The sequence below is a fragment of the Schizosaccharomyces pombe genome (genome assembly GCF_000002945.2).
Source record: "Schizosaccharomyces pombe strain 972h- genome assembly, chromosome: III".
In the NCBI taxonomy this organism is placed as follows: domain Eukaryota; kingdom Fungi; phylum Ascomycota; class Schizosaccharomycetes; order Schizosaccharomycetales; family Schizosaccharomycetaceae; genus Schizosaccharomyces; species Schizosaccharomyces pombe.
This window is the reverse complement of record NC_003421.2, coordinates 1,446,120-1,474,046: the sequence shown is the minus strand read 5'-3', so window position 1 is coordinate 1,474,046 and position 27,927 is coordinate 1,446,120. Positions and strand designations below refer to the sequence as shown.

General features: G+C 35.0%; 11 protein-coding genes and 17 long non-coding RNA genes across 28 annotated transcripts, besides 3 other annotated features; 13 read left to right on the top strand and 15 right to left on the bottom strand.

The window, feature by feature from the left end:
* Positions 1-1,722: part of a sequence feature (RNA overlapping with rRNA (SPOM_SPNCRNA.7382) was converted to a misc_feature.) that runs on past the window's edge.
* SPOM_SPCC11E10.09C (alpha-amylase-like protein) lies at positions 343-5,837 on the top strand. The gene is made up of 4 exons (NM_001355917.2): positions 343-1,680; positions 1,747-2,190; positions 2,234-2,982; positions 3,132-5,837. The coding sequence occupies exons 1-3, from the start codon at positions 721-723 to the stop codon at positions 2,264-2,266; spliced, it is 1,437 nt and encodes a 478-aa protein (NP_001342914.1). The 5' UTR covers positions 343-720; the 3' UTR covers positions 2,267-2,982; positions 3,132-5,837.
* On the bottom strand, positions 2,135-6,165 carry rik1 (CLRC ubiquitin ligase complex WD repeat protein Rik1). Its single transcript, NM_001023194.3, has one exon. The coding sequence runs from the start codon at positions 5,871-5,873 to the stop codon at positions 2,751-2,753; it is 3,123 nt and encodes a 1,040-aa protein (NP_588204.1). The 5' UTR covers positions 5,874-6,165; the 3' UTR covers positions 2,135-2,750.
* Positions 5,839-6,681, top strand: SPOM_SPNCRNA.1200. Its single transcript, NR_150060.1, has one exon. It is a non-coding gene; the product is annotated as a non-coding RNA (long non-coding RNA).
* Positions 6,444-7,045, bottom strand: SPOM_SPNCRNA.7381. Its single transcript, NR_196719.1, has one exon. It is a non-coding gene; the product is annotated as a non-coding RNA (long non-coding RNA).
* Positions 7,046-7,419: 374 nt separating this feature from the next.
* Positions 7,420-7,600: an LONG TERMINAL REPEAT.
* A 30-nt stretch (positions 7,601-7,630) lies between these two features.
* Positions 7,631-7,938: an LONG TERMINAL REPEAT.
* SPOM_SPNCRNA.7380 lies at positions 7,858-8,779 on the bottom strand. The gene has a single exon (NR_196718.1). It is a non-coding gene; the product is annotated as a non-coding RNA (long non-coding RNA).
* On the top strand, positions 8,028-9,417 carry gcn3 (translation initiation factor eIF2B alpha subunit Gcn3). The gene is made up of 4 exons (NM_001023193.3): positions 8,028-8,194; positions 8,252-8,391; positions 8,447-8,889; positions 8,986-9,417. The coding sequence occupies exons 1-4, from the start codon at positions 8,041-8,043 to the stop codon at positions 9,272-9,274; spliced, it is 1,026 nt and encodes a 341-aa protein (NP_588203.1). The 5' UTR covers positions 8,028-8,040; the 3' UTR covers positions 9,275-9,417.
* Positions 9,418-9,519: 102 nt separating this feature from the next.
* SPOM_SPNCRNA.7379 lies at positions 9,520-9,933 on the bottom strand. The gene has a single exon (NR_196717.1). It is a non-coding gene; the product is annotated as a non-coding RNA (long non-coding RNA).
* Positions 9,657-11,061, top strand: elp4 (elongator complex subunit Elp4). Its single transcript, NM_001023192.3, has one exon. It carries the CDS (start codon positions 9,709-9,711, stop codon positions 10,792-10,794), a length of 1,086 nt encoding a protein of 361 aa, NP_588202.1. The 5' UTR covers positions 9,657-9,708; the 3' UTR covers positions 10,795-11,061.
* A 206-nt stretch (positions 11,062-11,267) lies between these two features.
* SPOM_SPNCRNA.7378 lies at positions 11,268-11,513 on the bottom strand. Its single transcript, NR_196716.1, has one exon. It is a non-coding gene; the product is annotated as a non-coding RNA (long non-coding RNA).
* Positions 11,514-11,540: 27 nt separating this feature from the next.
* On the top strand, positions 11,541-13,881 carry ynd1 (nucleoside diphosphatase Ynd1). The gene has a single exon (NM_001023191.3). The coding sequence runs from the start codon at positions 11,820-11,822 to the stop codon at positions 13,536-13,538; it is 1,719 nt and encodes a 572-aa protein (NP_588201.1). The 5' UTR covers positions 11,541-11,819; the 3' UTR covers positions 13,539-13,881.
* SPOM_SPNCRNA.1199 lies at positions 11,586-12,888 on the bottom strand. Its single transcript, NR_150057.1, has one exon. It is a non-coding gene; the product is annotated as a non-coding RNA (long non-coding RNA).
* SPOM_SPNCRNA.7377 lies at positions 13,242-13,842 on the bottom strand. Its single transcript, NR_196715.1, has one exon. It is a non-coding gene; the product is annotated as a non-coding RNA (long non-coding RNA).
* A 631-nt stretch (positions 13,882-14,512) lies between the features above and the next one.
* On the bottom strand, positions 14,513-16,227 carry ppr6 (PPR-repeat protein ppr6). The gene has a single exon (NM_001023190.3). It carries the CDS (start codon positions 16,184-16,186, stop codon positions 14,855-14,857), a length of 1,332 nt encoding a protein of 443 aa, NP_588200.1. The 5' UTR covers positions 16,187-16,227; the 3' UTR covers positions 14,513-14,854.
* Positions 14,568-15,350, top strand: SPOM_SPNCRNA.7376. The gene has a single exon (NR_196714.1). It is a non-coding gene; the product is annotated as a non-coding RNA (long non-coding RNA).
* Positions 15,454-15,980, top strand: SPOM_SPNCRNA.7375. Its single transcript, NR_196713.1, has one exon. It is a non-coding gene; the product is annotated as a non-coding RNA (long non-coding RNA).
* Positions 16,192-17,834, bottom strand: jnm1 (dynactin complex subunit dynamitin). Its single transcript, NM_001023189.3, has one exon. It carries the CDS (start codon positions 17,609-17,611, stop codon positions 16,556-16,558), a length of 1,056 nt encoding a protein of 351 aa, NP_588199.1. The 5' UTR covers positions 17,612-17,834; the 3' UTR covers positions 16,192-16,555.
* Positions 16,263-17,855, top strand: SPOM_SPNCRNA.1198. Its single transcript, NR_150056.1, has one exon. It is a non-coding gene; the product is annotated as a non-coding RNA, possible alternative UTR (long non-coding RNA).
* Positions 17,856-17,887: 32 nt separating this feature from the next.
* Positions 17,888-19,506, top strand: gpi8 (pig-K). Its single transcript, NM_001023188.3, has one exon. The coding sequence runs from the start codon at positions 18,089-18,091 to the stop codon at positions 19,229-19,231; it is 1,143 nt and encodes a 380-aa protein (NP_588198.1). The 5' UTR covers positions 17,888-18,088; the 3' UTR covers positions 19,232-19,506.
* Positions 18,155-19,412, bottom strand: SPOM_SPNCRNA.7374. The gene has a single exon (NR_196712.1). It is a non-coding gene; the product is annotated as a non-coding RNA (long non-coding RNA).
* Positions 19,415-20,817, bottom strand: cbl1 (cystathionine beta-lyase). Its single transcript, NM_001023187.3, has one exon. The coding sequence runs from the start codon at positions 20,803-20,805 to the stop codon at positions 19,633-19,635; it is 1,173 nt and encodes a 390-aa protein (NP_588197.2). The 5' UTR covers positions 20,806-20,817; the 3' UTR covers positions 19,415-19,632.
* Positions 19,767-20,895, top strand: SPOM_SPNCRNA.7373. Its single transcript, NR_196711.1, has one exon. It is a non-coding gene; the product is annotated as a non-coding RNA (long non-coding RNA).
* A 498-nt stretch (positions 20,896-21,393) lies between these two features.
* SPOM_SPNCRNA.1197 lies at positions 21,394-22,629 on the top strand. Its single transcript, NR_150055.1, has one exon. It is a non-coding gene; the product is annotated as a non-coding RNA (long non-coding RNA).
* Positions 22,436-24,873, bottom strand: SPOM_SPCC61.05 (uncharacterized protein). The gene has a single exon (NM_001023186.3). It carries the CDS (start codon positions 24,439-24,441, stop codon positions 23,032-23,034), a length of 1,410 nt encoding a protein of 469 aa, NP_588196.1. The 5' UTR covers positions 24,442-24,873; the 3' UTR covers positions 22,436-23,031.
* Positions 24,462-25,455, top strand: SPOM_SPNCRNA.7371. The gene has a single exon (NR_196709.1). It is a non-coding gene; the product is annotated as a non-coding RNA (long non-coding RNA).
* SPOM_SPNCRNA.7372 lies at positions 25,038-25,258 on the bottom strand. The gene has a single exon (NR_196710.1). It is a non-coding gene; the product is annotated as a non-coding RNA (long non-coding RNA).
* Positions 25,456-26,211: 756 nt separating the features above from the next.
* On the bottom strand, positions 26,212-27,001 carry SPOM_SPNCRNA.7370. Its single transcript, NR_196708.1, has one exon. It is a non-coding gene; the product is annotated as a non-coding RNA (long non-coding RNA).
* Positions 26,475-27,833, top strand: SPOM_SPCC61.04C (Rab GTPase-binding protein). Its single transcript, NM_001023185.3, has 3 exons — positions 26,475-26,891; positions 27,140-27,432; positions 27,536-27,833. Exons 1-3 carry the CDS (start codon positions 26,670-26,672, stop codon positions 27,702-27,704), a joined length of 684 nt encoding a protein of 227 aa, NP_588195.1. The 5' UTR covers positions 26,475-26,669; the 3' UTR covers positions 27,705-27,833.
* SPOM_SPNCRNA.7369 lies at positions 27,210-27,759 on the bottom strand. Its single transcript, NR_196707.1, has one exon. It is a non-coding gene; the product is annotated as a non-coding RNA (long non-coding RNA).
* Positions 27,834-27,927: the final 94 nt, after the last annotated feature.

Genomic DNA, 27,927 nt, shown 5'->3' with positions numbered 1-27,927 from the left:
ACTTAAAAAAATTTTTGAGTTTTCGTCTTCTTTTGACAATAATGCTGTATTTTGAATACATTTTTTCATTTCTGTTATTACCAAGTGAAGAAAAGCATACAGAAAATAACTAAATCAAATATAATGTCAGTTAACAAACTACAAGCGAGTTTAAGAATATTTACGCAGTATAAAACACTGTTTTTCTCTGCTTTACATGCGCATTTGCAGTAGGTTTGAAATGTCAACAAACCCAGCACATACACCTTTTCCAACTACCATCGTTACTATTTACTTAACGATGCATGCCTTATAATGTGTTAACTTGTTTTGTTTAGTACAAGTTGAATGTAAACAAAAGCCGAAAAGCGTTGAAATTAAAAAAAAAAAGCCGCAATCGTCGGAACCGAAAGGCGGAGTATTTAAGACCCTCTGTATTTCAATATTCTTACTATATTTTTGGCTCTTAATAAAAGCAGCCAAAAGACTATAACCTTTAAGTGAGAGTGTCGGTTTTAGCAAACGTCCCTTTTTGAAAAGTAAAACAAATTCTGTACGAATCTCGGATACTTTTTTAAATTTGTACTGAAAGGGAAGATTTCGAGAAGAAGACTCTTTGTTGATCAGTAAGCAAGGCTGAAGAAGCGATCCAGACGAAGGCGTAGCTGAAGGCTTGATTTAAAGCTGCATTGTAAACGAGACAGTTACCAGTGAATGTTGTTTACTTGACGAAAAGGGACTATGAATCTAATCTGCTCCATTCTGCCGAAAAAAGAACCTTCCTACCTTAAATTATGGCGAAAGCAAGTTATATACCAGGTATTAACGGACAGATTTGCTTTGGATGAGGATAATTTTTATGCAAAAGCTAGCGGAAATCTTTACCTTGGGGGTACATGGAAGGGTATTACTCGTAACCTTGATTACATTAAAAGTCTGGGATGTACGGCAATATGGATTAGCCCAATAGTTAAAAACATATCTGAGACTACGGATTGTGGTCAGGCATATCATGGGTATTGGGCACAAGATATGACTCAGTTAAACGAGAATTTTGGGACAGAAGAAGATTTGAAAGAACTAGTCAATGCAATTCATGAGAAAAATATGCTTTGCATGGTTGACATAGTTGTCAACCATATGGGTCATGCCGGAAGCAAACCCGTAAACTTCTTACTTTATCAACCATTTAACTCTGGGAAGTATTATCACAACTGGCAGTTTGTACAAAATTACGATGATCCCCATGAGACAATTACAGGTTGGTTAGGAGATTCACATGTGAACCTACCAGACATTCGAACCGAAAAGAATGAAGTTCGCAAATTTTTTCAAAATTGGGTTTCTGATCTAATTAAACGTTATCAATTTGATGGTATCAGATTGGACACAGCCAAACATGTCGAAAAATCCTTCTTCCCAACATTTATTGAAGCAGCTAATGTATTTACTACAGGAGAAGTTTTTCATGGAGATCCTAAAGTCGTCGGGGATTATCAAAAATATCTCCCTTCGACTTTAAATTTCCCTTTATTTTTTCAATTGCGGGAAACCTTTCTTGACCCCAAACATTCTATGTTTTCATTTTATGATAAGGCCGTACTTGATGTTCGACATTACTTCAAAGATGTTACCGTCTTGTGTAACTTTTTGGAAAATCATGATTTTCCTCGCTTTTTTCATGAAACCAAAGACATCGCCGTAAGTCTATTGAACAATATTTCAATTTAGTACCTGCATTTTTTATATATTTTAACATTTATTTAGCTGGCTCTTAACGCATTAACTGCACTTATTTTCATGGACGGTATTCCAATTATCTATTATGGACAAGAACAGATGTTTGACGGTGGTAGCGATCCTGACAACAGAGAAGGTCTTTGGAAAAGTAAATACAATACTTCCAATCCAATGTTTAGACATCTTTCTTCAATGATACGCACGCGTCAAAATTTGGTTGAGACCTACCCAGAGTTTACATACGTGCTATCTTTTCAACTATACATTGACGATTCAGTTTATGTATTTACTCGTCCAGGAGTCATTATAGCCATAAGCAATGAAGGCTCTACCTCGTCGTTTAAAGTTGAAATAGATTTGAAAGAACACTGGAAAGAAGTGCCTTCAAGTTTTACAGATATTCTTACTCAGAAAACCATCCCCTGTAAAGACCATAAACTGAAGATCAAATCAAAAAGTGGCTTGCCAAAGGTAAGCATTTAGTTCATGTTTTATTCTACTAACAATTTTTAAGATCCTAATTTCCTCTGACCCTAGCTTCCTATAGAGAAATTACACTAGAGTTTCTCCAGTTTAATTACACTCCAAAAATACTTGGCAACACGTGATCGCCAAATGGAGAAAGTTTTTTTTTAATTTTTTAGCTTAAAAAATTCCTTTGAGCTTTTATGCCAGTTGAAGTGCTCAGTTTCTGTCATATGAAATTTAATAGTTTCATTTTAATTATTGAAATCCAGAATATATGTCATCTCGTCTTAGATAGATGAGCGATGCAACAATTATGACAAATATCTTGAATTTCGAAGAAGATTTTACGAAAGAAATTGAGACTGATAACTTTTTAACCAAGCTTTATGTACTTGTATTTATCAGTGCCATGTTGCGACAGCTTGTGACTTATAATTATAAATCAAAAGATTTTTTTTGTATTACTCACAAATGCATAATACAGTCCTAGAACCAAACTTCCAAATTTGCAATGATCCATAAAGTGTAAGATAATAACTCAGAGCAAAAAGGCAATAATACGTTTAACATAAACTTTGTATTTCCTCAAGGAGGGCTTGAACTTTTTGGTAAGAATTGAGTGATTCCCTATGTTCTACACTTCTGCATAATCGGAAAAGTTCTGAAGATGCCCATCTTTTGACATCGATAACCAAGTCTCCATCAATAAACGGGACTGGAGAAATGAGGTCTGCTTCTATACTTTCGTAGTCCATAGATGACAAGTATGAAAATTTTAATTTTCGAATTTTTCTTGTAAGTTCCTCCAGTTCTAGCTCCTTATCTTTTAATGATACTATACTCCCAATAGCACCAATTTCCGTTGCAAAAAGCATTTTTGGCTCTAAAAACGAATTGGTATTTGTTATTGGGAAATTTTGAAATTTGCTAACTTTATCATGCAGATGGTACACACTTTCACAAATGAATCTGTCATTAAAGTTTTTTGCATCTTTGTTATAACGAAGAAGTTTTAGCAAGCCACTATTAGTTGCTATTATATAAACTGTTCCTTCATATAATGCTGCTTTCACAATGTTTTCTCCAAAAAGGTATCTGGCAACGACAATAAACTTTTGGCCATCGAAGTACATAATCGTAAAACGTCCAATACTGTCCGCTATAGCAATCTCGTTACCCTCTACGATGAGTTGTAAAACTATAGAACCTAGTGATATCCTAGAATCTATCATAAGCCTTTCCTCGGTAAGTTTAACGATTGCAACTTGTTGCCCAAATGCAACGATGTATCGATCATTATATACCCCCAGATCTATCACGGCCGCAGATAGTACCATAGACGAAACTACCTTCAAAGACTGAAGCTCCTTTTCAAACTCTAACAAAATTAATCTTCCATTTACCGGCACCAACTTATCTTGTTCTATAATGCTTGTTCCTACAAGTAAAGAACTCTCATTAATCTTCAAAACTTTCTCACAACGTTCATTTTCGGTAAAAGAAAAAACCCTGAACGAATTATCATCATAACTATCGACCAACTCCAAGTGATAATTTTCCTTGTAACTTTCGTAATCTTCATATCTATTCTCGAGTGTTCTAAGCAACAGTTTATTTTGAAAAATAATGGCTTGTAACGGAACATGCTCCAAAAGTACTTTTCTTGGGGTCAATTCTGGCAATGGATTAAGTTGAAGGAATTTCAAGCCCCCTAATGATACAGAAATGAGAAAATCCTTCCCTGAGTTATCACGAAACTGACACACATCATAACTTTGAGGCATACTAAGCGGCATATAACATAGTGCTCCATTAAACCCATATACCATGTGTGGACAGTCATTGTTGCATATGATATAGGTACCAATATTCATCGTAAATCTCCTAAACGATACAGGGGTTGTACCGAAATGTTTTGTTTCAGAGAATACCAGATTATTTTTGAAAAGTACATAAGATTTAAATTCACCACTTCCGCTAGAAACTAAAAGAAGATTTCTGTCAACACCAACTCCTTCTAAAATAATATTTCTGGGCAATGATGGAACGTTGGTTTGAAAGGCGCAGCTAATTGACGAATTATCTGAGAATGTAAGTATCATCACCTGCTTAGACCAAAATCCAACTCCTATTTGAAATTGCGCTGAAAAATCAAGGCAAGAAATTTCACTTTCAAAAACTTTTCGTGCAACTTCTGTATCTTTTTTAAATATTGCCAATGCTGTTCCATTGATAACGATTGCGGAGTATTCTTGATAGCAAGCAGCGTTCGTGATTTTTTCAATATAAACTAAACGAGAGCGCTTTGCAGAATCGTAGATACAAAGAAAAGTAGATGTGACTTGTACAAACTCACCATTCGTCCCTGAAAGCGCAATCGTCCTTTCTTTGGTTGATAGAGATGGGTCTAGCTCTAACTGGAAATCTTCTTTGATATTAAAAGCAACAGTTTCACTAGGAAACCCGAGGAAGAGCTTATGCTCTGGATATGATGGTAGGACCATAGCTCGAAGGATGCCCGAGATTTTCGTCTGCCCTAAAATATCTAATTTCAGAGCATGTTGAAAATAAATTAAAGAAGCGTTTCTTGGTGTTCCTGCGCATACAAGGAAACTTTTTTCAATGTCGTTTTTGAGTACTAGTAAATCATGAATGGGTCCTAAGTTGGGTATTGAGTCAACATCCTTCAAAGTAGACAGGTTAATAAGTTTAGATTCCGAATTTTTGCTTCCGATAAACAAGAGTCCCTCATGGATGGAATTTAGAGAAGTAATAAAGTCGAAAGGTGGGATTGGTAGTCTTTCCATAACCAAGCTCCATTTGTTTTTTCCCAAGATACTCGAATATACTCCGAAAAGATATCCATTAGTATCACAAACAATATAATGCATCTTTTGCCCTTTCAAAGGAGTCCAATGCATATAAGTAGTACAAGGACCATTGATTGTAACAAAATTACCGCGATACATGCAATGAATAAACAAACTCTCAAAAACCAGCAAACCTCTTTTTCCAAAGGGCATGATCATTGACGGTTTAACCCGCTCAAATAGTCTAATCCCCTTTCCCAAACTTTTTGAGCTTAAATCTAAAAGAAAAGCTGTTACATAACAATCTAAGCCATCGCTGTGAAGGACCACAAGAGTTGGGGTACTGGAATCATTGAGAATGCACATATCATATATGAGATGCACTGGAAAAGAAAAAGGAAATCCGCTATCTATAGAACGGCCAGTTTTCAACCGTTCTTCGGCAGAAAGGATTCTAATACATATCATGGAAATTTCGTCAATGCTTAAAAAAATAGCACGCATCCTTAAGTCGACAAGGCAGTAGCTTTTCGCGTTGCGATTCCAAGGAAATGTAACTCGATAGCGAACTGGAGGATGGTCGACGATCACTTTTTGATAATCCTCGTCCCAATAAATCGAAAAATAAGTATCATCATTGAGAACTACAAATAAATAGTCTCTATCTAATCCTGGAGGGCGATATGGGCGTATATGTTTCACCGTAGAAAATAAAGGGATAGAGGTAAAGAATTGTAAGCCATGAACCTCACTACAGAGATAAATATTAATTTTTAAGGCTTGTAATAAAACTAAGCAGTTTTCAGATGATATAAAATGACATGAAGTCGCTGTGTCTACCGCCGTTGCCCAGAAGGAATGAACACATAAAGCCATACACGATGAAATCCATAAACTGATATAATAAAAGGAATAAAGACTTTTTTTAACAAAGAAAAAAATAAAAAAAAGAAGCTTTGAGTTGGTTCAAAAGATTATGACTAGACTTATGTGATTAAAAAACAGTTGAATACAAAAATAAAGAGTGGACGGCCAAGAGCCACAAAAGCCTAGAAAAAGGAATTCAAGATAGAAAAAATATGCTACCAAGTGACAATCTCTATCAAATCCTTACCAAAAAATTTCGATTTTGAATGAAAGTGCAAGACGCCAGTTACAGGCACTCCGCAGGGAGAAGAAACGAGATATGCAGTCTCTATACATTTTGCGCAAGCGAATTTATTGTAAAAGTTGATATGCATTTTTTAATATCAGATACTACACAAAACATTTTCTGATAATCATAAAACATAAGACATTTTCAACTTGCATCTTAACTAAGCCAAATTCTACATCAATGTTATAAATTTTAGCATTAGCCATATTGGGGGAAATCGAAAGCTATTGATATTTTTATAATTGCAAAACGATTTGATAATGTAGAGAAGATATTGGAATATGTTACTCTCATCGATGAGCAGAATTAAAAGCTATGGGAGATAACGACTATTGCTATTGAAAACAAGAACTAGGCACGCAAAGAAATATATACCTTCTTTACTATAGTGCATGGTATTAGAGTTACTTAAAAGATTATTTTAACAACTTGCCGATCACGAGGTGATTCACAGATTTATAGCATAAATGAAAACCTACGGATGTCTAGCAATAAAGTTAGGATTTTACTGAAATTCGAGTCGACAACTAAAACATAATATTTTTGTAGCATCGCTTTGAATGATTGAGCATGTAAATATTTAGATATAATTGAAAGCATAGAAATTATCATAAATGATTTTCTTTAGATGCTGAAAGTAATAGCGTTTTTTCTATACCAGTTTAGTGTTCGCGTCATCCATAAATACCGAAGTAAAATCAAGCTTAATATAAGCGAGATTTACGAAGGTTGGACTAAAGATTAGTTTCTCGTAGAAATGGTCATGAACTTTTGAAAGGTCTCTTAAACATAAAATAGTTTTTTAAAAAACTTTCTATATTACTTTTTACCAAATCCAATTACTGCTTTCATCAGTACTCCTTTTTTTTTAAAATGGAAGCGTTTTGACATATTTCGTTCATGATACGCTCAACTATTAGGAACATAGTAAATTATACTACAAATTCACTATCTATACAATGATAAGTATCGTTGAACGTTACATATTGGAAATCAACAGTCAAGCATTGTTTACTGATCACCGAGGAAGAATTTCATGATTATCCTCAGATGTACTCAGTCAAGAATATGATATTAAAATTATTCTCAATATTTAGCTTTAATTAAATATAAGCTATTTAATAAACCAATTTATATGTAAATACCATTCAAATCACCTACATAAATATCTATAGGAACATATCTGTAGATCAGTATCCAAAACGCCGTATAATGTCAGCTACGCAGTTTGGTATCTGCTTTAACGATACGAAAAACTGGTGAATTTTGCATATGATCCATTATATTATAATAGCCGGGTTATATAAGTAATGACTAAGTACTGGTATTGTACTATTTAGGTTATAATGTCACCTATCACTTATAACTGAACTGCGAAATGAGGTTTAGTTGTATCTCTATCGATTCTATCCAAATAATCTATCTGTTAATATAGTATTATCAATATCAATCTCGACATCGCATCATCTACGTTGCGTATCACTATATGTCACATGTTCTAATTATATATCGTACCATGTATGATACGATATTGAGATTGATCTTAATGATAATCTATTAAGATCTATATTATCTGAATAATATAAATAGAGCTACTGCTGAACCTCGTTCCTCAGTTCAGTTATGAGCTATATTAGTGATAGGTAACATTATAACTCAGTTAATACAATACCTATACTCAGTTGCTACTTATACAACCTGTGTATTGTAATATAATAGATCACAAGGAAAACTCACCGCAGTTCTACGTATCCTTAAATCAGATACCAAATTGCGTAGCTTACAATTTAATACAAAAAGGCATTGCCCGTTATTTGATTTTGTTGGATATCCTTAAAGTATGGAAAAGATGTTGCTACTAAGCAAGAGCGTCTAGCATCTGCGAATATGGTGGAATCGGATTCTTCGGGAATCGTTCGACATTCTCAAGGAGAATTTGACATCGTCCAGGTTTACAAAAAATTTTTGCAAGATGATCCAGAAATCACGATGCCTGTAGCCGCCATTGAGGCTTTAGTCCAGCTTTTGTCGCGCTCTCAAGGTATGTTAATTTGTAGTACTCATGTGAGAAATGAATTTACTGATGTTTTTCTATTAGCCAAGACAATTTCAGAATTTATGGACATTTTACAAAATGGCTCAAATACGCTGAAGGAAGGCGTTCAAAACAACATTTCGCTTTCAGCTGGTTGTGACATTTTCCAACGGTTTGTCACTCGATCACTACACGATGTCGGGGTATGTGTTGATGCAAAGTAGTTTTCTTTTCTTTACTAATTCTCCACGGCTTTAGGATTTTGAGCAATGCAAACGTCACTTGGTAGAAAATGGAAAACTCTTTATTCAGCGTGCTCGTGCTTGTCGACAAAGAATTGCACATTTAGGTTACCCTCTTATTCGAGATGGTAGTGTTATTCTTACCCATGGGTTTTCACGCGGTGTTGCGGCTGTTCTTTTGGCTGCTGCCAAGCGTCACGTTCGTTTCAAAGTTTTTGTCACAGAATCAAGACCTAGCGGCTCAGGCTGTCTAATGACGAGAACATTAAAAAATGCTTGTATTCCTACTTGCATGGTTTTGGATTCCGCTGTAAGCTTTACTATGAACCGTGTAGATTTGGTCTTGGTTGGCGCAGAAGGTGTTGTCGAAAACGGAGGACTCATTAATCAAATCGGTACTTTCCAACTTGCCGTTTTTGCCAAACATGCACATAAGCCCTTTTACGCAGTTGCAGAAAGGTACGTAAACGTTGAATCCATTCAGCTTACAATTATTTTTCCCTATGATCTCTCCATTTCCCTGTTAATTTTAAAATTTGTACTAACGTTTTTTAGTCATAAATTCGTGCGTATGTTTCCCCTTTCTCAATATGATATTCCCTTTAGTCGTCCTATTCTGGAATTTGATGATCCATCTCCTGAAACTGTTCATCCTGAACCTGAACCAATTCCAACTCCATCAGATGCTATTCATAACGAGCTGATCATGAATGAAGAACAAATTCGAAATAATCCTACTTTGGATGTTACACCACCCGAATTTGTCTCAGGTCTCATTACCGATTTAGGGATCATTGATTCGAAGAGTGGGGTAAGCGAAGAGCTAATTAAATTGTATCTTTAGCAATCAGATTCTCCTGATCTTAAAAATAAAATATGAATAGATTGTACTTTGAGTTGACTTAAATTTCTCATAAGTCTTGTCCAACTAGATTCGGATTGAAAGTAATCTTCAAAAATACAACAGTAATACATTTTCCGATCATGCTAATTGACTGTACGACGTAACATTTTCTATGTTATTTTGTAGTATTACAATATTATTTTTGTTTCAATGCGCCCACTAGTGAAATTTTATTATTAGTTCAACAAAATTTATCTAAAAGGTATTTTTATTGAATGATTAACTTTAGTCAACAATTTTTTATTTTCTCAATCGCAACGCTGAATTTCTTTGTTTTCTGACTGATGATGCTTAAATGTGTGCTGCAAATTTGCGTCGCGTTAACCTTTCCATCCAATTTGCTATTCCACGTACACCAATCGAAATAAGTATTGATGTCGTTCAAAAGGAAAGCAGCACCTCAAATAGCACCAACAAACTTGCCGACAGGCGTTAGACTATCTTCAAAGGATGCTAGATGGATTACAAGCTCTGGGAGTTCTTCTTTTGACTACTATTTGTCTGGCGGCATTCCAATGAAAAGTTTGCTGGTTATAGAGGAAGATTCGATGGATTATGCTTCTGTGCTACTTAAATTTTTTGCAGCGGAAGGCCTTAAACAGGACCATGTTATTTGGCTTGGTCCATCTATTGGAGAGATGTGGTTTCGTCAACTTCCAGGCGACAGCGACCGGCCTAATAAAAACGAAAATTCAGCTGGAGAGGATAATCATTCTTCTCCTCCCTCTAAAAATCCCCAGCAAGAAAGAATGAAAATTGCCTGGAGGTATGAACAAGTCTCCAAAACCAAGGCACCGACCCTTGATATGATTCCTCCTGGCTATACTCACTCCTTTGATTTGTCAAAGAATTTGATAGTGAAAAGCGATATGAAATACGCTGTTTCTCCATTCCCTTTGGAAACAGGGTCTAATCCTTACGCCCCTGTCATTGAAAGTCTAACGAGATTCTTATCTACTCTGACTCCAGGTACGGTATGCAGGTTAGTTCTTCCATCCATTTTGTCCCCAGCCTTCTATTCTATCCGTGCTACTCATCCGCAGCATTTCATAAGATTTATTCACACACTTTCATCGCTCATCAAATGCACTACTTCGGTGCACTTGATATGTATGTGTTCAGTTCCTTCTACTTTGTTTTCAAGAGATTGCGAGCAAATTTTTTGGCTAGAAAACCTTGCATCCGCCGTATTCTCTTTGCATCCTTTCCCGGTCAAAGAAACTGTTAACGGTTTAGTTACACAACCATTAGGACTTTTCCGTATCCATAAGCTTCCCTTAGCACTTCCATTTACCAATCATGCAAACTCTAATGAAGCTGGAGACCTCTCATTTACTGTATCGAAAAGAAGATTTACCATTGAACCATGGGTCCTTCCTCCACTGGATGATGAGCAAAAGGATACGAAGATTTCAAACACGAATCCTCAAAAACAGCCTGTTAAATCTTTGGATTTTTAGACAATTAAAAAACCTCTAAGTTTCTGAGTATTGAATTGGATTAAAATTCTACTCGTTTTCGTGTTATGTGATATGGTTATGGTTTGTAAATGGATTTTATAATTTTTTTTGGATGCATTGCATTTGTGTTATTTATTGTTCATACGAGTTTAAATATTTTTCATTTCTCCCGTCTAGATAACTGATCAATTATCTAAATGTTCGTCAAATGGGATAAACGTTCTCTCAATCAAAACTTTAAAACACAAGTTAATATAGAATGCGAACTGAAAGCCGTCAAATATCTCTACGAAGAACCGTTACTGTGATCTTAAAGCAAAGTGCATGAAATACTTGTAAGTAAATGACATTTTAAATCTTAAACAGTGTTAAACCGTTGAAATTTGAAGGATACAATTATTTTCTCTATTAAAACAGTTCTGAAGTAAATTGTTGATGATTGTTATCAAAACATTGTCAATCTGTTGGTACTAACAGTATTTGACATCTAAGCAAATTAAAGAGACAAATCAAAAAGTTTTCGCGTATTCGATTTTTCTCTTTAATTCTAGTCGCATTATCTTTTAAGTCAAGTGACCAAAATTAATGTGATTATTCCAATAGTCCGTATGAATGGGTCCTTAAATTCGTCTCAATTTACTTTTTTTGCATTTTGACAGAGTTCACTATATAGTGATTTACCACCTAAAAATGTGCTACCTATACATTCGCTAGTTGTTAAACATTGAGTTGAATGTTCATAATCCACTACAAACGTTCATTCAATGTTTCAATTAAGTTAAATAGAGGTTCATTGATAAGACAGATACATATATTTAACTGAATTTTATTGATGTATATCTTGGGAACATATGCCATATTGAAATTGTTCACATCGCCATAGTGCGCTTTCAACCATCAACAAACAAAAGGCAAATTGGGCTGGTTTGATGAAAATATCCATCTTCAGAGTCGAAGTTATTTAATATCCAGTCTTATAGACAAAGAGACATTTTGTTAAGAAAAATAAGTGCAGGTGGCTAAAAATGGTTCGAAAGTATGGAATTTTCATCGACGCTGGATCTAGTGGTTCAAGACTTCTAATTTATTCTTGGGACTATGATACCGATTCCTCTTTAAGTGATAAAGTAAAAAAATTACCATTAATCGAGACAGGGATTGGGGATGGTGGTAAATGGTCTTTAAAGGTTCAACCTGGAATTTCTTCCTTTGCCAATAACCCTAAGCATGTAGGGAAGAAGCATTTGAAAGAACTCCTGGATTTTGCTGCTCATGCTATTCCCAAAGATGTACATAAAGAAACTCCGGTTTTCCTAAGTGCTACAGCTGGTATGCGTTTACTGGGCGTTGATGCCCAAAACAAAATACTTTCGCATGCTTGTAGATATATTAAAAAGAATTACGATTTCGACATACCTAATTGCTCAAATTCAATCCGTGTAATTGATGGCAAAGCTGAAGGTATGTATGGTTGGCTAGCTACGAACTATCTCCTTAAGACACTTGAAGAAAAAGATACGTCAACGGTTGGTTTTTTAGATATGGGCGGTGCGAGTGTGCAAATTGCTTTTGAACTTCCCCCATCTCAGCTCAAAAATTACAAGGATAGTATTTCGACCGTTCACATAGGACTACAAAATGGTCAGCAATTGGAATATCCTTTGTTTGTTACTACCTGGCTCGGTTTTGGCGCTAATGAAGCTTACCGCAGGTATTTGGGACTGTTAATAGAAAGCGAAAACGGAAAAGTTGGCAACACTTTAAGCGATCCGTGTTCCTTGCGTGGACGAACTTATGATATCGATGGGATCGAATTTGCCGGTACTGGAGATTTGAAACAATGCTTGAAACTGACTTACAATCTATTAAATAAAGACAAGCCATGCTCCATGGACCCTTGTAACTTTGATGGAATATCTATTCCTCCTGTTGATTTTGCAAATACTGAATTTGTTGGGGTCTCGGAATTTTGGTATACGACTAATGATGTGTTTGATATGGGCGGTAGCTATCATTTCCCTAATTTTTACAAAAAAGTTGACGAGTATTGTGGTACAGAGTGGGAAACCATGCTTTCCCGTCTTTATAATAAAGAGCTGACTCCAAGTACTGATGAAAACAAGCTTGAAAAGCTTTGTTTTAAAGCATCATGGGCGTTGAATGTCCTTCATGAAGGATTCGACGTTCCCAAGTCAAATACAAGTAGTAATGATGCAAAGGATGGGCTCTCGGTAATTCCTGCGTACCATTCTCCATTCACGAGTTTAGAAAAAATAGAACGCACCGAAGTGAGCTGGACCTTAGGCCAAGTATTGCTTTATGCATCAAATCAGCAACTTCTAGCAAAACCGGAATATGCTAATTATTATATGGACCCATACGGAAAGCTAATCGCATCCCCTTCAAAACATTGGATGAGGTTATTTCCTAATAAATTGTTCTTTATTCTTTCATTTATTTTCTGCTTATTCTTTCTGTTCTCTTTGGTTTTGTTCGGGTATGATCCGAAAAGGCGCCAACGTTTCAAAAAATTCCTTCTGCGCTTGCAACGTCGCAAGGCTCCGTACATTATGTCTGCAAATGGAAGTTATGAGGATATAGCAGATTTTTCTGATGATTTAGAAATGAGCAGTCCCTCTAAGTGGCATGGACCCCCGATACGTACCACTTCAAGCCATGTTCTCGCAGACAGACTTTCGTTTACTGCTAGTCGAGAGAGAACGCCTAGATCCCCTTTTCCTTAATATTCTTTACCCGTAATTTTAGGGATGGACAGCTTTCTGCTGCACTTATATGTTTCTTTTAGCTTTTTTGTCATTTTTTCGTTCGTTCTTAAAGAGAAAGCTGTGAATTTCAGTTGCTTCTCTATTTCACTTTCAGTACTTCTTTCATTCATAATACACCTAATTAACCAAACCATATTAATCACTCGTCTCAACATTATGTAGGCGTGCCAGTCCTTTGTTTACTCGTATGAATATTTTTATCAAGTCAGCAAAAACTCCTAAATGTCCATTTTACACTTGCGATATTTGAGTCATATCTCTTCTAACCGCTTGTGGCAGTTAGCATAATAATCATCATCGATTTTATTAAATTTGAGATAAAGCATATAGTTGAATTGGGTAAACTAAATATAGCAACCCCTAAGGTAAAACATGTTTGATGTATGGAAAATTACATATGTTAGTTATTTTAAATTTTAAACCATTACAATCAAGACCTCTTTTCAACCTTTGTTAATATGATAAAAAAGAGCAATCTGTATCTTAATATATCGAACTCAAACAAATGAAGCTATATTAAATAATATCAAAGTGAAGCAACTTTTATGATTCATCCTATGCATTGAATATAACTAATCTGCCTAATTCGAACATTCTAAATCTGCAAGATAAATAATTTTGAAAGTAGAATCTCCATAAATTTTCTTAAAAAACTAGCATTTGAAGTGTAGCTTATTTGAACAAAAAAGACCCAAGTCTTTGTTAGTTCACGAAAGAGCATTTTAATGCGTCGGTAGGCAATTAAATAGTGTTAAGAGTCTTAAAAAATCATGACGACCTTAATAGTCTTTACAAATTTATTGATTTAGCTTGAAAATTAGAGCCCTCAAGCATCAGTAGTTATGTACTCAGAAATTGTGATGCACAACAAGACATTGAATCTTTAGTTTTTTAAGATGCTAGCAAAAAAATTTTACTTAAATTTTTTTTAAGTAACTTAACAAGTACAACAATTCTGGAGTTCTTTGATTACTAAAAAGGGCACATTAATTAATATCGATATAATATTTGTCAAAGGATAACATATTATTCGTCATAACAAAAAACCAGAACTTTTAACATCAACATTCCCTAACTTGCGATTAGAACCAATTTTCGATAGTCCTCTAAAACCTTTAAAGAAAATGCATGCCTAGACACTTTTAGACTTACTAAATGACATTAGACACCGTTATTTACGGATTTGCTCAAATTCCAGAAGCAGAGAAATAAATATAAGAAAAAAGAAGGGATAAATTTTTAATAAGGAATGTACAGTGTGAATGGATAGATCATCAAGGTTTAGCAGGATCTCCTACGGATGAATGAATTTGGTTCAACACGTTTGACCACTTAACCGAAACTCGTTTAGTATCATGAGGTCGTTCAGTTTCTGCATATCTCATCAATTTCGATATTTGCTTTTCGAGAAGTTGTAAATGTTTTTTCTTGACTTCGTTGTTTTGCTTTTCCAATGATCCTAGAAATTGTTTAGTCCAACTCTCACAGACTTTTTCTAGCAACCCGAATCGCCCATGCTTCATATAAAATTTAATTGATGTATCGTATATCTCAATTATTGGAACACAATGCCTATACATTTGAGAGTACAAACGAATGAAAAGCTCAATATTTTTTATTCGTGCATGACCAGCTGGAGCTCTAAATTGTAAAGATGCAATGGACCAATATATTATGTAGCGCCAGGCTAACTCAGGAAAATTAATTTTATAAACAGAAGTAAGCTTCCTTGACAGAGATACTGCACTTGAGACATCACCTAAATATCCTAATGCAGAAATGATTGAAAATACTGTATGATGTGTAGGAAATGTAACGTTTCCACAGTCAACTTTTTTACTAGATGAATTTTCGTTTATCCCCCAAACGGTATCTATAAGATCGTAAATCTCTCGAATCTTTCCATCTCGAGATAAACCCACCATCAGATAATCATATGTAGTAGAATTAGGTACCAAATCGTAATTTGGAAAATCGACTTCAATCATATCAAGCATTTTACCAGAGACAGGTTCCGTTACCGGTGATCCTCTAAAAGCAGGACTCTGGAATTTAGAAAGCGACCATCTGTTTCCCCCAATTACACCGAGAATTGCATTAAAGTAATCGACACTTGGGCGGATTCTTTTCTCCTTTACTCTTGCTACTATATATTCAAGTATATGCTTGTTCCCAGTATACATTGCAACCCGTAAAATATGGGTATAGTCAACAATGTTAAATTGAATTCCCAAACGATCAGCATCTTGAAGGATTAGCTTAATTTGTAAAGAAACTAAATCACGATCACGATGTCGGATGTTTTTTCCATTTTTGGGACAAACAACGGACCGTAATATTGATTGAAAATCCGAAGTTCTGAGTTGGTCAAACTCTTTTTTTGAACGTGCTTTAGAATATTCAATAAACAAGGAGGATAATTTTCCATAAGAAGATACCCGTAATAAGTTAGACGCGATGGGAGATGCCGAAGGTATAAATTTCTGTGAATCACTTATATCGTACAGTAGTTCCTTAAGTATGTCGGTATGGGAATATCGTTTTTGTAGAATTAACTTAAATGTACATTTTCTTATATTATTTGGTAAGGAACCCAAAATTCGCATCCTGCTACATGAAAGCGAACCGAATGGTAATTTCTGGTGGTCGGTAGAACGCAACTAGCTACTTCAAATAAATCTATGACAATTCTGTATTTGAACAAGAAGCAAAGGTTAGTGAAAAGTATATTGCTTTTTGTGAAGTAATTAGGTTTCAATATTCCTGAAATAAATGTAATTATTTGCATACTCGATGAAACGCATATAGTAACAAAAACAGAAATTGTACGAAGCTTCTGATACTATCGCAAATAAATTTTTCTTTGATATAGGAAATTAGGAAATTTTTGTTTACTCTCATTCCTTAACGTTCAAGACTTACGTCCAAAAACTTCAGAACAAAGAAATGCAGCGTAAAAATTCAATAGCACTATCCTATTGCAATTTTAAAACGCGTTTTTCAAGCTGTGTGACAGTGTCAGATAATCTCCTCATCTCTTCTACGCTTTGTGTGTAAAATTTTGAATGATCAAGGCGTTCAACTGTATTTTTCCATTCGTTCAACTCAGACTGCATAGTCATCATTACATCTTTTGAACCCTGCCAACTGCTAATTGCTTCAGCCGCATCGGTGTGCATATTCTGTAAAGACTTTAGCCGTTCTAACAACAATGGTAATATGGGCATATACTGTTCAACGAAGGGAAGTTGGGAAGAACAAATCTCTAACATGATAACAATATCTTCTTCCGTACACAATTCCTTTAACGAAGAGTTTTTTAAAGTCGTTTGTTTCTCTATTGAACAAAGATTTCTTTCATGGTGTTTCAAAAAATCTTTAGCAAGTAATTGCTTCCATGATTCAATTCGGGATTGCCAAAATTGAGGATCCTGCTCAACAATTTCAAGTTTTTCCATACATTTGTTTAAAAGCTCGCTAAGCGGTTCATCAGCATACCCTATTTTTGATTCTAGTTTGAATATCCGTTTGTCAAGGCTATCCAAATCGAACGGATATGAGAGAGTTGGTGACTTCAAGGACTCAGAAGTTTTACTGTTAAGATTTTTTTCCGTTTCCAGGGTATCTTGCAAAGTGTCATCTGAAAATTGTTCAAGTCTCTTTTCCATAGTATCATCATTACCACTAATGGCAGTGTCACTGATAGTTTCTGACTTTGACCCTTCACTGTTTATGTGTTTATCCCACAATCTATCCAACATTTCCCCTAATTGAGTAAGTTCCTTCTGTTCTTCGTACATCATCGACTGCTCCCATAATTCTTCAAGTTCGCTGCGAATTTTCATTAGTTTCTCTTTCCAACATTTTTTTTCAGTTTGATCGGAAGATTTCCTGAGTCTTAGTCGACCAATTGTTCTCATCGGTACATAGCAATGTTGCTCTTTAAGTTTACTCAAGCATTCTTCTACAGAGAATTGTTTTGTAACGATGCTGGGTTCAGAGGAGCTGTCTAGATTAATCATTTCTTTCATCTTTTTTAATTACTATCAGTAAACGAAATTGCTTAAAGGCGTATCTCAGATCATATGCTTACACGTTTGATATTTTTCGGGAGTAATCGATGGTTTAGGGGTTTTATTTGGTTTCAGTTCCTTAAATAATAGGTGTTTTCTTATAGAATAAATTTCTTGATGTTTTATAGTGAGCACTATTACTTCGATAAAATACAGTTCTAGTCGCAAGCAAGTGCAGGTTAGCAAGGGAGCACCATAGTAGGTAAGCGAGTAAGCACAACAAAGTCGAACTTTACATCTGCATATACCAATAAAAGGGCTTGATAATTTTTTTTTGAATTATTTGCAGGAATCGTTTACTGAATTAACGTGTAAAAACTTTACATGCTAATATCGTGCTCAAACATTACGCTTTGTCACAAAGTTGTATAAACGTGATACTACTAAACGGCTTTATGTTTATTTAATTTCAACAACTGAAGAGTAGCATTCTTAATGATTGTTCAGTTTGTGGCACTTTTGCTGCTCAATTTGCTGCAAATAATAGCTGCAGAAAGTTCGCATACAAATAATTGGGCCGTCTTAATTTCTACCTCGCGTTTTTGGTTCAACTACAGACATACTGCGAATGTTTTAGGAATATACAGATCAGTCAAGCGTCTTGGAATCCCAGACAGTCAAATTATATTGATGATAGCTGACGACTACGCTTGCAACTCTCGAAATTTGTTTCCAGGAACAGTTTTTGATAATGCAGATAGAGCATTAGATTTGTATGGAGAAGAAATTGAAATTGATTATAAGGGCTATGAAGTTACTGTTGAAGCGTTTATCAGATTGTTGACAGAGAGAGTCCCTGAAAATACACCAGCCAGCAAACGATTATTGACAAACGAAAGATCTAATATCCTAATTTATATGACAGGTCATGGAGGCGATGGTTTTATTAAATTTCAAGATGCTGAAGAATTGAGTTCTGAGGACCTTGCTGATGCAATTGAGCAAATACATCAACACAAGAGATACAATGAAATCCTATTTATGGTAGATACATGCCAGGCAAATTCTTTGTATACAAAAATCTATTCGCCAAACGTCTTGGCAATTGGTAGCAGTGAAGTGGGAACTTCTTCTTATTCCCATCATGCTGATATCGATATTGGAGTTGCAGTGATCGATCGCTTCACCTTTTCTAATTTGGAATTCTTAGAAAATAGGGTTGATAGTAAAAGCAAATTGACTATGCAGGATTTGATCAACTCCTATAATCCGTATGAAATTCATTCTACACCTGGTGTCCAACCCATCAACTTACGAAGAAGCCCGGATGACATTTTAATAACGGACTTCTTTGGAAACGTTCGTGACATTGAATTGCACAGTGAAAAAATAAATTGGATGTTGCCCGGTGAAAACACTACCAAACCATCAATAAAAAGAAATAGTTTCGTATTTCAGGCACAAAATGACATGCAGGATGACGGTAAAGGTTTTGGTATTTCAAATCTAAAGAGTTTTCTTCCACCAACCAGAGAACTTAAATACAAAAAACATCCTATTTCTCGAATTATCTCCGCTGTTGTGTGTATTTCCTTCTCTATTGGTTTTCCGTACTATGCCAGTAAGTACCTGAAATAGGCGTTTCAAACAGGGTTTCTCACGTTTTTTATGACATTCATTAACACATTAATTTATCTTCTATTTCAAAGTACATTTCAAACGTTTGGATTGGTTTCTTTGTAGACTTGGATCATCCCTAGTAATTCGAGGACTAATGTTACTCAAAATGCTTTTGCTTCATCTTAGGAAGCGTAGGCTAATGCCAATTACTAATTATAATTTATATACGGTCAATATCTCAATAATATTTTCCATTAAAATTTACACATATGTAAGTAGGGATGAAGCGATGTTTTTAAGCAAAACTTCGATCATTTTAATATTTGATGATTTAAAATTCTATATGCACCACAACTAGTAACTTAAGCAACCCTTTCTCCAGCTTAGTTGTGAATACCACTATGCCTTCATAGACGAAATCAATTCTGTTTAAAATTTGCTTGAGCAAGGGCATTTTCGAGGTCAGCCTTGAGATCATCGACGTTTTCGATGCCGACACAGATGCGAATCAAATCTTCACTCAATCCCCGAGCGTCTCGAACCTCCTTCTTGATAGAAGCATGACTCATATAAGCGGGCATACTGATCAAAGAGTTAACAGCACCAAACGAAACCGATATTTCAAAGAGCTTAGTAGTGTTTACAATAGTTTTAGAGACTTCAACGTCGCCAGTAAAAACAGACATTACAGCACCTGGTCCACGTGCAAAGGAGTAAAAGATTGCGGTTGACTTAGCGTCAGGGTCTAATCCAGGGAAGTTGACCTGAAGTCCCTTGCTCTTTAAGAATTTGGCAATTTCTATTGCATTCTGCTGTGCACGTTCAACACGCAATCCCATCGTTTTAATACCGCGCAACAGAAGGAAACATTCGAAGGGAGCCATAGCAGCACCCATTGCGTTGATGTTAAAAAACACAGATTTAGCAATCTCATCGCTTTTTGTGGCAATGACACCACCCATTAAATCGTGATGACCTGAGAGATACTTTGTGGCCGACTCGTAAACTATATCATAACCAAAGTCCAAAGGGTTACAAAGGACAGGAGAAAGCATAGTATTGTCCATTACCAATAAGGCATCCTTGGCTTTTGAACGAGTTATTTTAACAATAGCCCGAATATCACAAATGCTGATACGGGGATTAGTAGGACTTTCAATCAAAACCAAGTTTGTGTCTGGGCGCAAAGCTGCCTCAAAGGCTGCCAAGTCAGAAGTATCAACGTTATCCACTTTAAATCCATATTGCCTTTGGTTAAAAGAGAGTAAGCGATCAGAGCCACCATATAGATCGTGGCCAGCAACGACATGGCTATTAGACTTGCAGCAGCGTAAAATCATGTCTAAAGCGGACATACCATTGCTAGTTACAAAAGCATGTTTCGCCTTCATAAGTTTAGCCAAGTGCACTTGAAGAACAGAGCGAGTAGGATTACCGGAACGAGTGTAATCAAATTTGCCCATATGCTCTAAGCATGGCTGTTTAAAGGTAGCTGATTGATAAATTGGGACTGAAGACGCATGATACTGGTCTTCATTGCCTTCAACATGTACCAATTCGGTATCGACAGAATATTTACAATCGCTGGGCATAGTGATGGTCATGGAAGATAAAATTTAGGAAGATAAAATAGGCAATATGAGAGTATAGTAGATACAGATATGAAGCGAAGAACAAATCTTTTCTTCTTAATAAGAAACAGTGATACCAAAATTCAATAAAAGGTGTACAAAAACAGATGTTGCAAAATTAAATTTTTAGGACGAGTATTAAGACCTAGAAATTGGCAAACAAACTAACAATGATTATCAGGCAGTAGATGGTCATTTATGTACTTTTTGAAGCTTCCTAATTGTAAAAAATGTTTGATAATCGCTACAATAAACAGATAACATTAGACGAGCGAGAACGACCAATATCCCTGACCCCTTTTGCGATTTTTATGCTGCCGATTATATGCTCGATTTTACTGATGGAAACGTATACGAATCGATAGACAAATGTAATATAGCGTTTTTCCTCTGTTTAGTCAGATGAGGCTAGCAAAATAACTTTTATAGCTAACCACTGGGTACTGAACGAGTAAACGATGTAAACATTTGAAAAATTCAGCTAATAACACAAACGTCTACTGCAATATGGCAATATGTTTAGGTAACGCCAACAACTAAGTTACCAGTAAGTTTGATAACACATCAATATAGTGAGAAAGACAAACATACGATAACGAACAGTTGTCACATCTAGCCCGTTTGATGAAATATTAGCAAGAAATACGACTTCTCGACTAACCCTTGAGAACCCCTTTAAACATGAAATTCCACAAACTTCCGCACATTTCACGACACATACCGCCTATCTTTAATGCGAACTGTACATCATCTAATAAACAACTCACAATAATAGGCGATCCATCCACTCGAATCGCTATTGATGCAAACTACAATTGCCGTCGAAAGGTCAAAACTGCTTCGGGATACTATCGTCAGTAGTACCCAATATCTACAAGACTCCACTACCCTTCATCGATGAGCTGTACAGAATCATACGAACCACAAGCAAAATACAGGGGTGACATAGAGCTAATCATAAGCAAAGATTTAAAGCTTTAACATCTTGAACGACATCTGTATCATCTAATAAACATATTCTCCTTGCAAGTTTCAGAACTAGTGATACTCAAAACAGTTAACATCCTATACAGTGTTCCGATTTCCTGTACGTGGTTTAAACGTTTAATCATTCCCCTAGACGCCCCTTTTTGAATTTACTTCCCACACAATATTGGATACCTACGTCCACAATCATCGTGCCATATCATCTCCGTACATTCACATGACTATAGTTTGCTCACAAACACATTAATTTCATCAAATTTAAAAATGCGTGTCTGAATGTAGTAAGAGAACACAAGGTTTACGTATTAGATCTTCTTTTTTTAGGGGTTTAAAGAATATTTCATATGTTTGAGCATTTACTGCTTATTTGGCTTAAGGAAGTCTTAGTTTAAACGGAATGAAACAGCTACGTTTTCAGACATACATACGAACTTCCATTCCAACTTCCGTTTTGGTAAAAGGTAGAGAGAAACAAATACATGCCAGAAACTATTCAACAGTTCAACCCGATTGCGTGATTGGTATACTGATATATAGGGTATTCCATAATAACACAGAGTGCATGCAATTATCTTTACTGTCGTTTAGTGTTCTATCGCTATTTAACAAACTTAACTTTTCTCATTACTAAATCGATAAATGGTATGTGCATTAGAAACATTGTCGCTTCTTGCTGATGCTCATGGTTAAAATTATGTAACATTTCAAGTGATACTATTTGAAATGGATGCAGGATATCAAGAGAAGCTTGTTTAATTATTTAGCAAAGTGTCAATATATTCAAAATCATCATCAAAAAAGGCATAAAGTAGAAAAAATGTAGCAAAAATCATCAAGGAGGTAGTTGTACGAATTCAATATAGCTGAATCGTATTTATATGTATAGAAAATGGGATTGTGTTAGCAAAAAATATAAAGGATGGAAGTATTTGTAAAGTTATAATAGCATGAAAGAGTATATAGTGTAAAAAATCTGGATAAAGATATAGTAATTGAAAAAAGCAATTTAAAAAGACAAGTATTAAAATCAAGAAATGGCGTCTCATGGGAATGTGCAATTAAGAAAATCAAGAAAATGTAAGAACTGTCACCACAAAAGTAAAATAAAAAATATTAAGTAACCATTTTTCAAGGATTAAATTTTCGCACACAGCTACCGTTTTCTCGACCTAATATAAAACTGATTATCAAAAAGCTTTTTTACACTTTACGATCGGGCGCTGGTTCAAGGTTAAGGGATTCCATCGATTCCAGTGCATACCATTCAAAGGGGATCGGCTGATATTTTAGGAAGACAAATTTTGAGCAATCAAAGAGAAAAGCAAAAACCAAGAAGTCAACAAACGTGATGCAGGAAGTTATCAGTTGGAAGCCAAGTGAAAGTTGACTGCCAAGTAAGGGACGAACAACTCCCAAAAATAGGCAATTACTTACGGTCACAGCAGCTAATGCAATATAGCAAGTCCTCAAAAGAGAGTACTTGGCCTCAAATCCAAGTTTCCTTGATTCACCAGCCTGCTTGTACAGTCGGTAAACTGCAAAGAATGGCAATCCATAGTAAACAAAAGTATAGATATTCCAAATTAGCTTGAGGAGGATTCCTCGAACCCCATAAAAGGACATCACGGGATAGGAGAGGGGTGCAAACGTGACAAACAAACCTTGAACGAAGGCTACAAAGGCTAGGTAAACATAGTACTTCACTAAAGCAGGCTTCGTGATTCCCAAGCCAAAACACAATACCAATAAAAATGATGTATATGCAGATTGTTCCAATCCTTCTTCAAAGACGAGTGAGAATAAAAAGGAAACTACGTACCATGTTGAAAAGGAACCCCTTCCGATGGCAACCATTGAGTACACCTGATATGAATGGGTAAACACAAAGATAAAAACCCAAAATGCAAGGGAAATTTGAGCAGGTTGAACCCCGGACTGACTTTTAATACAACGCAACAACCATGTTAGTGTAATGAATCCTAAAAACATCGATATCGCTAATAAGGTGGATTTTATGGTACGAAAATAAGACTCCGGAGGAGGTGCATCCCCATAAAATTCGACTGTCAAAACAGGCCAAGGAATACGAATTGGCTCAGTTTCTTGAATTCCGATAAAACAATACAATGCAGTTTCATCAATGGGTATATTAACTGATGGAGAGATTTCGGGGACTAGAGACTCACTGAGAAAATCCTCGAATAAGTTTATTGATTTAATCTCATCAAGAATCTCTGTATTTTTTCCATCGATAAATCCACGATAAGTTTCTAACGGTGTTTGGAGTTTAAGCAGTCTGTAAATAAAAGGATGTTCGGCATCCTCTTTCAGTTGCGCTTTGACAAAAGAACCTTTTTCTTCTTTGTTTTCTTTCGCAAATATGAGGTCGCAGTAAATGACAGATTGTTTCCAGCTTTCTCCATCTCTGTACTCCAACGGGGTCACAATTAATTTATCAAAGTGGTAGGCACCAGTAGAATCTTTATAGTAATCCTTATTGCCGGTGTCATCCTTCACATCCAAAGGCGCGTCCACGGCTTCTTCAGAAGAATCTCCGGACACAAACCATGGTAAAATAAGAGTGATGAGCAAAACAAAGTTTATTCGCATATTGTAACGATTTACCAGAAGTGCTCAATTAAGTATATTTTCTTTTTAAATTTTGAGAAACGAACGAATCTTTTGGCTTAAATGGGACTGCCTTTGACTTTAAAAAAGTAAAACCGTGGATATAATATTATGTAGAGATAAATATGAGTCGATCAATACCTGAATCCAAACAATAATCTAATCGAATTGATTAACTTTAACAAATCTCCTCCAGTAAACGTTGACAAGCCTATTGTAAGTACAAAAATGTGGGAATCTTTGCGCTTGCTTTGATACGACTGACCAAGAAAGCCGTCAAACTATGAATAAATATGAGCTTCTCGAGGAGCTGGATTGAAAAAAATCAAAATTTTAAATTATATGCTTCTTAGAACCTATATTGTCGAAAAAAATTGGCTACTAATGAAAATATACATATATGTACGTGGTGGTAGATGAAGAGTTGACAGAACTGCTACAAAAATATGATTTAAGAAAATATCTAAACTATGCACCAGACATAGACAAATTTAAGTTTTACATATATCTTATTAAGTGAAAGACAAAGATTACTGTAGAATTCAATTGCTTGACAAAAACTGAGAAATAATAGTTCCGTGTAAACTCCTGAAATCCCTACAGCTTACTACTGACAAAGGAAACAAAGACTTGCTTCGAAACGATTTATTTTTCGTTTAACTTTTACAACATATGGGACTTTTTTATTATAATTTTTGGAAGGAACAAATTTCTCTCATTGAGCCAGTCACGGCTAATTTTGTCACACCGCAGTTAATTTATGAGTGAAAGATCTTCATATCATTTCATTTTTCTTTTTTCTTTTCTTCTAGAGCAAAAAGTAAGTTCTTTATTATAGTGAAACTAGACACTAAGTTTTTGTATATATTGTTGGCCGTTAAAATTAAGCTTATTTTTAGCGAGATGGATGGAATATTATAAAGAAAATATAATTTACAATTAGGATATAAATAGTCGTGGGTAATAGCGATAATCGTCTTCTGTTGTTTTCTTGAAGTTTTTTTTTACTCTATTTGTAGCTTCTTGTGATCCTTAGATAAATAGAAGTATTTTTTTTTTTTGGATTTTTTATATCAGTAAATTTATGAAATGCAAATTTTTGCTGCCATTAATTGTAAATAATTACATAAATGTGTTTAAATAATGAAATAGGAGAACAATAAAAAAATAACTCTGATAATCAATTTGTGTTAGGTACACAAAAATACTCTTTTTCATGAAACCTTTGTGTGCCACAGTAACGTAAGTTAATAAAAAATTTCAAATTAAATAAAACCAATAACTTCAAAATTTCCTTTACTGTCAGAATAACTAAAAATAAGCTTAGTATTGTAATTCAAGTAATTCTTAATGTATACAATAAATGAATACCTGTTTAGTCGTATTGAATTATTTGCGATAGCTCAAGTGACTCATATACTAACCATCTGAGGTATATACTAAGGAGTAGAAAAATCAATTGTTAACAATTAAAAAATAAATCAAATAAATTGGAACCTCTTAATATCCCAAAGTTAGTTTTGAGCGGTTCATGTATTATTTAAACAGGTATAAAGTATGAGCTCAAATATTTTAACAGCAATAATATTGTCATTTACATAGTACAGTTCAGCTGAATCCACGAATTTTTAAAAAGCCGCTGGATTATGCCTTACGAATTTTGGTCGCTCGTAAAATATCTGTTATACTGTATTATAGCAATGTTTACATTTAATTTCCTCTGTATATGCACAATTTTCCTTGGAGCAAGGGTCAGAAATCTACATTTGTAATAATAGTTCATATAAATTTTATATGTTTCATCTTCATTGTTATGTCAATAGAACTGGCCATGAAAATATCAAAGAGCTTAAGAAAAGACTGTAACTTTGATATCATGCAAAGATGATATCCGAAAGTACATTTCAATTAATGAGCAAAATAACAGAACTGATAATAATTTTCAACATCAGTTTAACAGAACATCTTATAATATCATGAAGTTCATTGGGACTAACGATACCTTCAAATATCCCAATCCCTTACCGTCTTAAATTCTCGCTGCTGTTCACACTGGGGCTTTTTTCTTAAAAAAAAAAGAGAAGATTACTATTTTAAAGCTTGTTAATCAAAGTTGAAGGGGAAAAGGAGGAGCTTCCATTTTACCCACCTTTCCCTCCTACTCTCTCCTAACTTAGCAAGAGCAGGTTTCTCACCAAAAATTAAATTCGATGGCTTACTACAACAACCCAGCTAATCTACAATACTACGATTATTCCTATACAGCTGACAATTCTTTCAACACACAATCTCGTGCTGCTGGTTTTTATGACGAGCCATTACACGAACCATTGTCCCAAGGATGGCTTGCTGCTTTTTCCACGAGTGGCTACCCTGGTGAGCCATCTTTGTTGGAGGAGTTAGAAATAAATTTTGGTCATATAAAGCAAAAGGTACGTCGCAAACGATGGAAAAACTTGAAGAGTTGAATGGTTGAACGGGAAAGAGTGATTTCGTAGTGAAATGTTAAATTCGAAAGTGATCGAAGATTGTAAATATTTTTTTTACTAAAATAATATTTCTTTCAATTAATGTAGAAACAAACTTTCTATTGATTCTCTTTTTTTGTTCAACTTTCATATTTTAGATGCTGATTAGAAAATCATTTAAATGAATCGCGTTAAGCTAACTTCTTCATTAGACAACTCATGTTTTAAACCCATTTAAGCATGTCGATGTTCATATCATGGATGATACAGATATGGCAGGGCCTATTCTATTTTGTTTATTATTCAGCACATTTTTATCATTGCACGGTCGTTCTCACTTCGGTTACATTTATGGTATTGCCCTTTTGGGCTCTCTTAGCCTTCATTTTGTTTTACGTTTAATGTCCGCTAAAAATTTATTTTTCACTCGAACCGTCAGCGTTCTAGGATACAGTTTACTCCCTCTTGTGGTGATTGCCTTTTTTAAAAATATATTCACATTCAAGTACGTCAGTCGATCGATCTCTGATATATGGTAAAATGATTTTAGATAATCGTTACACAATTTCATGCTTTAGGAATTTTTAATACTAACTGTATCTTTTTAGTGGTATTGCAGGATACGCATTAGCGGCTTTGGCATGTATTTGGTGTACTTACGCTGCTAGCGCTATGTTTGTTGGTATCTTACAAGTCAACAATATGCGATTCTTGGTTGCTTATCCAATTGCTCTATTTTACGGGGTCTTTGCCGTGATCACCGTGTTTTCGAAATAATCGTATCTGTGCATCTTTATCCCATAAAAGAGATATTTATTATCCATGTTCTTTCTTTTTATCTCACATTTCTTTTTTTCAAATTAAATAGTAACATTTTTAATTGATAACGCATTTCAATATTCCATATTGTCAATTATGACTTTCCAAGAAGAAAAACAGTAGAATGAAAATACAACGTTGAGGTCAAGATAGGAATTGATTAATAATCTAGATATCTAAA

Coding starts and splice junctions, on each gene's coding strand:
- cbl1 (NM_001023187.3), bottom strand. CDS start 20,805: ATGCCCAGCGATTGTAAATATTCTGTCGATACCGAATTGGTACATGTT.
- elp4 (NM_001023192.3), top strand. CDS start 9,709: ATGTCGTTCAAAAGGAAAGCAGCACCTCAAATAGCACCAACAAACTTG.
- gpi8 (NM_001023188.3), top strand. CDS start 18,089: ATGATTGTTCAGTTTGTGGCACTTTTGCTGCTCAATTTGCTGCAAATA.
- SPOM_SPCC61.05 (NM_001023186.3), bottom strand. CDS start 24,441: ATGCGAATAAACTTTGTTTTGCTCATCACTCTTATTTTACCATGGTTT.
- ynd1 (NM_001023191.3), top strand. CDS start 11,820: ATGGTTCGAAAGTATGGAATTTTCATCGACGCTGGATCTAGTGGTTCA.
- SPOM_SPCC11E10.09C (NM_001355917.2), top strand. CDS start 721: ATGAATCTAATCTGCTCCATTCTGCCGAAAAAAGAACCTTCCTACCTT. Junction 1,681..1,746: donor ATGAAACCAAAGACATCGCC/GTAAGTCTATTG, acceptor ACATTTATTTAG/CTGGCTCTTAACGCATTAAC. Junction 2,191..2,233: donor CAAAAAGTGGCTTGCCAAAG/GTAAGCATTTAG, acceptor ACAATTTTTAAG/ATCCTAATTTCCTCTGACCC.
- ppr6 (NM_001023190.3), bottom strand. CDS start 16,186: ATGCGAATTTTGGGTTCCTTACCAAATAATATAAGAAAATGTACATTT.
- SPOM_SPCC61.04C (NM_001023185.3), top strand. CDS start 26,670: ATGGCTTACTACAACAACCCAGCTAATCTACAATACTACGATTATTCC. Junction 26,892..27,139: donor TTGGTCATATAAAGCAAAAG/GTACGTCGCAAA, acceptor CTTCTTCATTAG/ACAACTCATGTTTTAAACCC. Junction 27,433..27,535: donor AAAAATATATTCACATTCAA/GTACGTCAGTCG, acceptor GTATCTTTTTAG/TGGTATTGCAGGATACGCAT.
- rik1 (NM_001023194.3), bottom strand. CDS start 5,873: ATGGCTTTATGTGTTCATTCCTTCTGGGCAACGGCGGTAGACACAGCG.
- gcn3 (NM_001023193.3), top strand. CDS start 8,041: ATGGTGGAATCGGATTCTTCGGGAATCGTTCGACATTCTCAAGGAGAA. Junction 8,195..8,251: donor GCTTTTGTCGCGCTCTCAAG/GTATGTTAATTT, acceptor TTTTTCTATTAG/CCAAGACAATTTCAGAATTT. Junction 8,392..8,446: donor GATCACTACACGATGTCGGG/GTATGTGTTGAT, acceptor CCACGGCTTTAG/GATTTTGAGCAATGCAAACG.
- jnm1 (NM_001023189.3), bottom strand. CDS start 17,611: ATGAAAGAAATGATTAATCTAGACAGCTCCTCTGAACCCAGCATCGTT.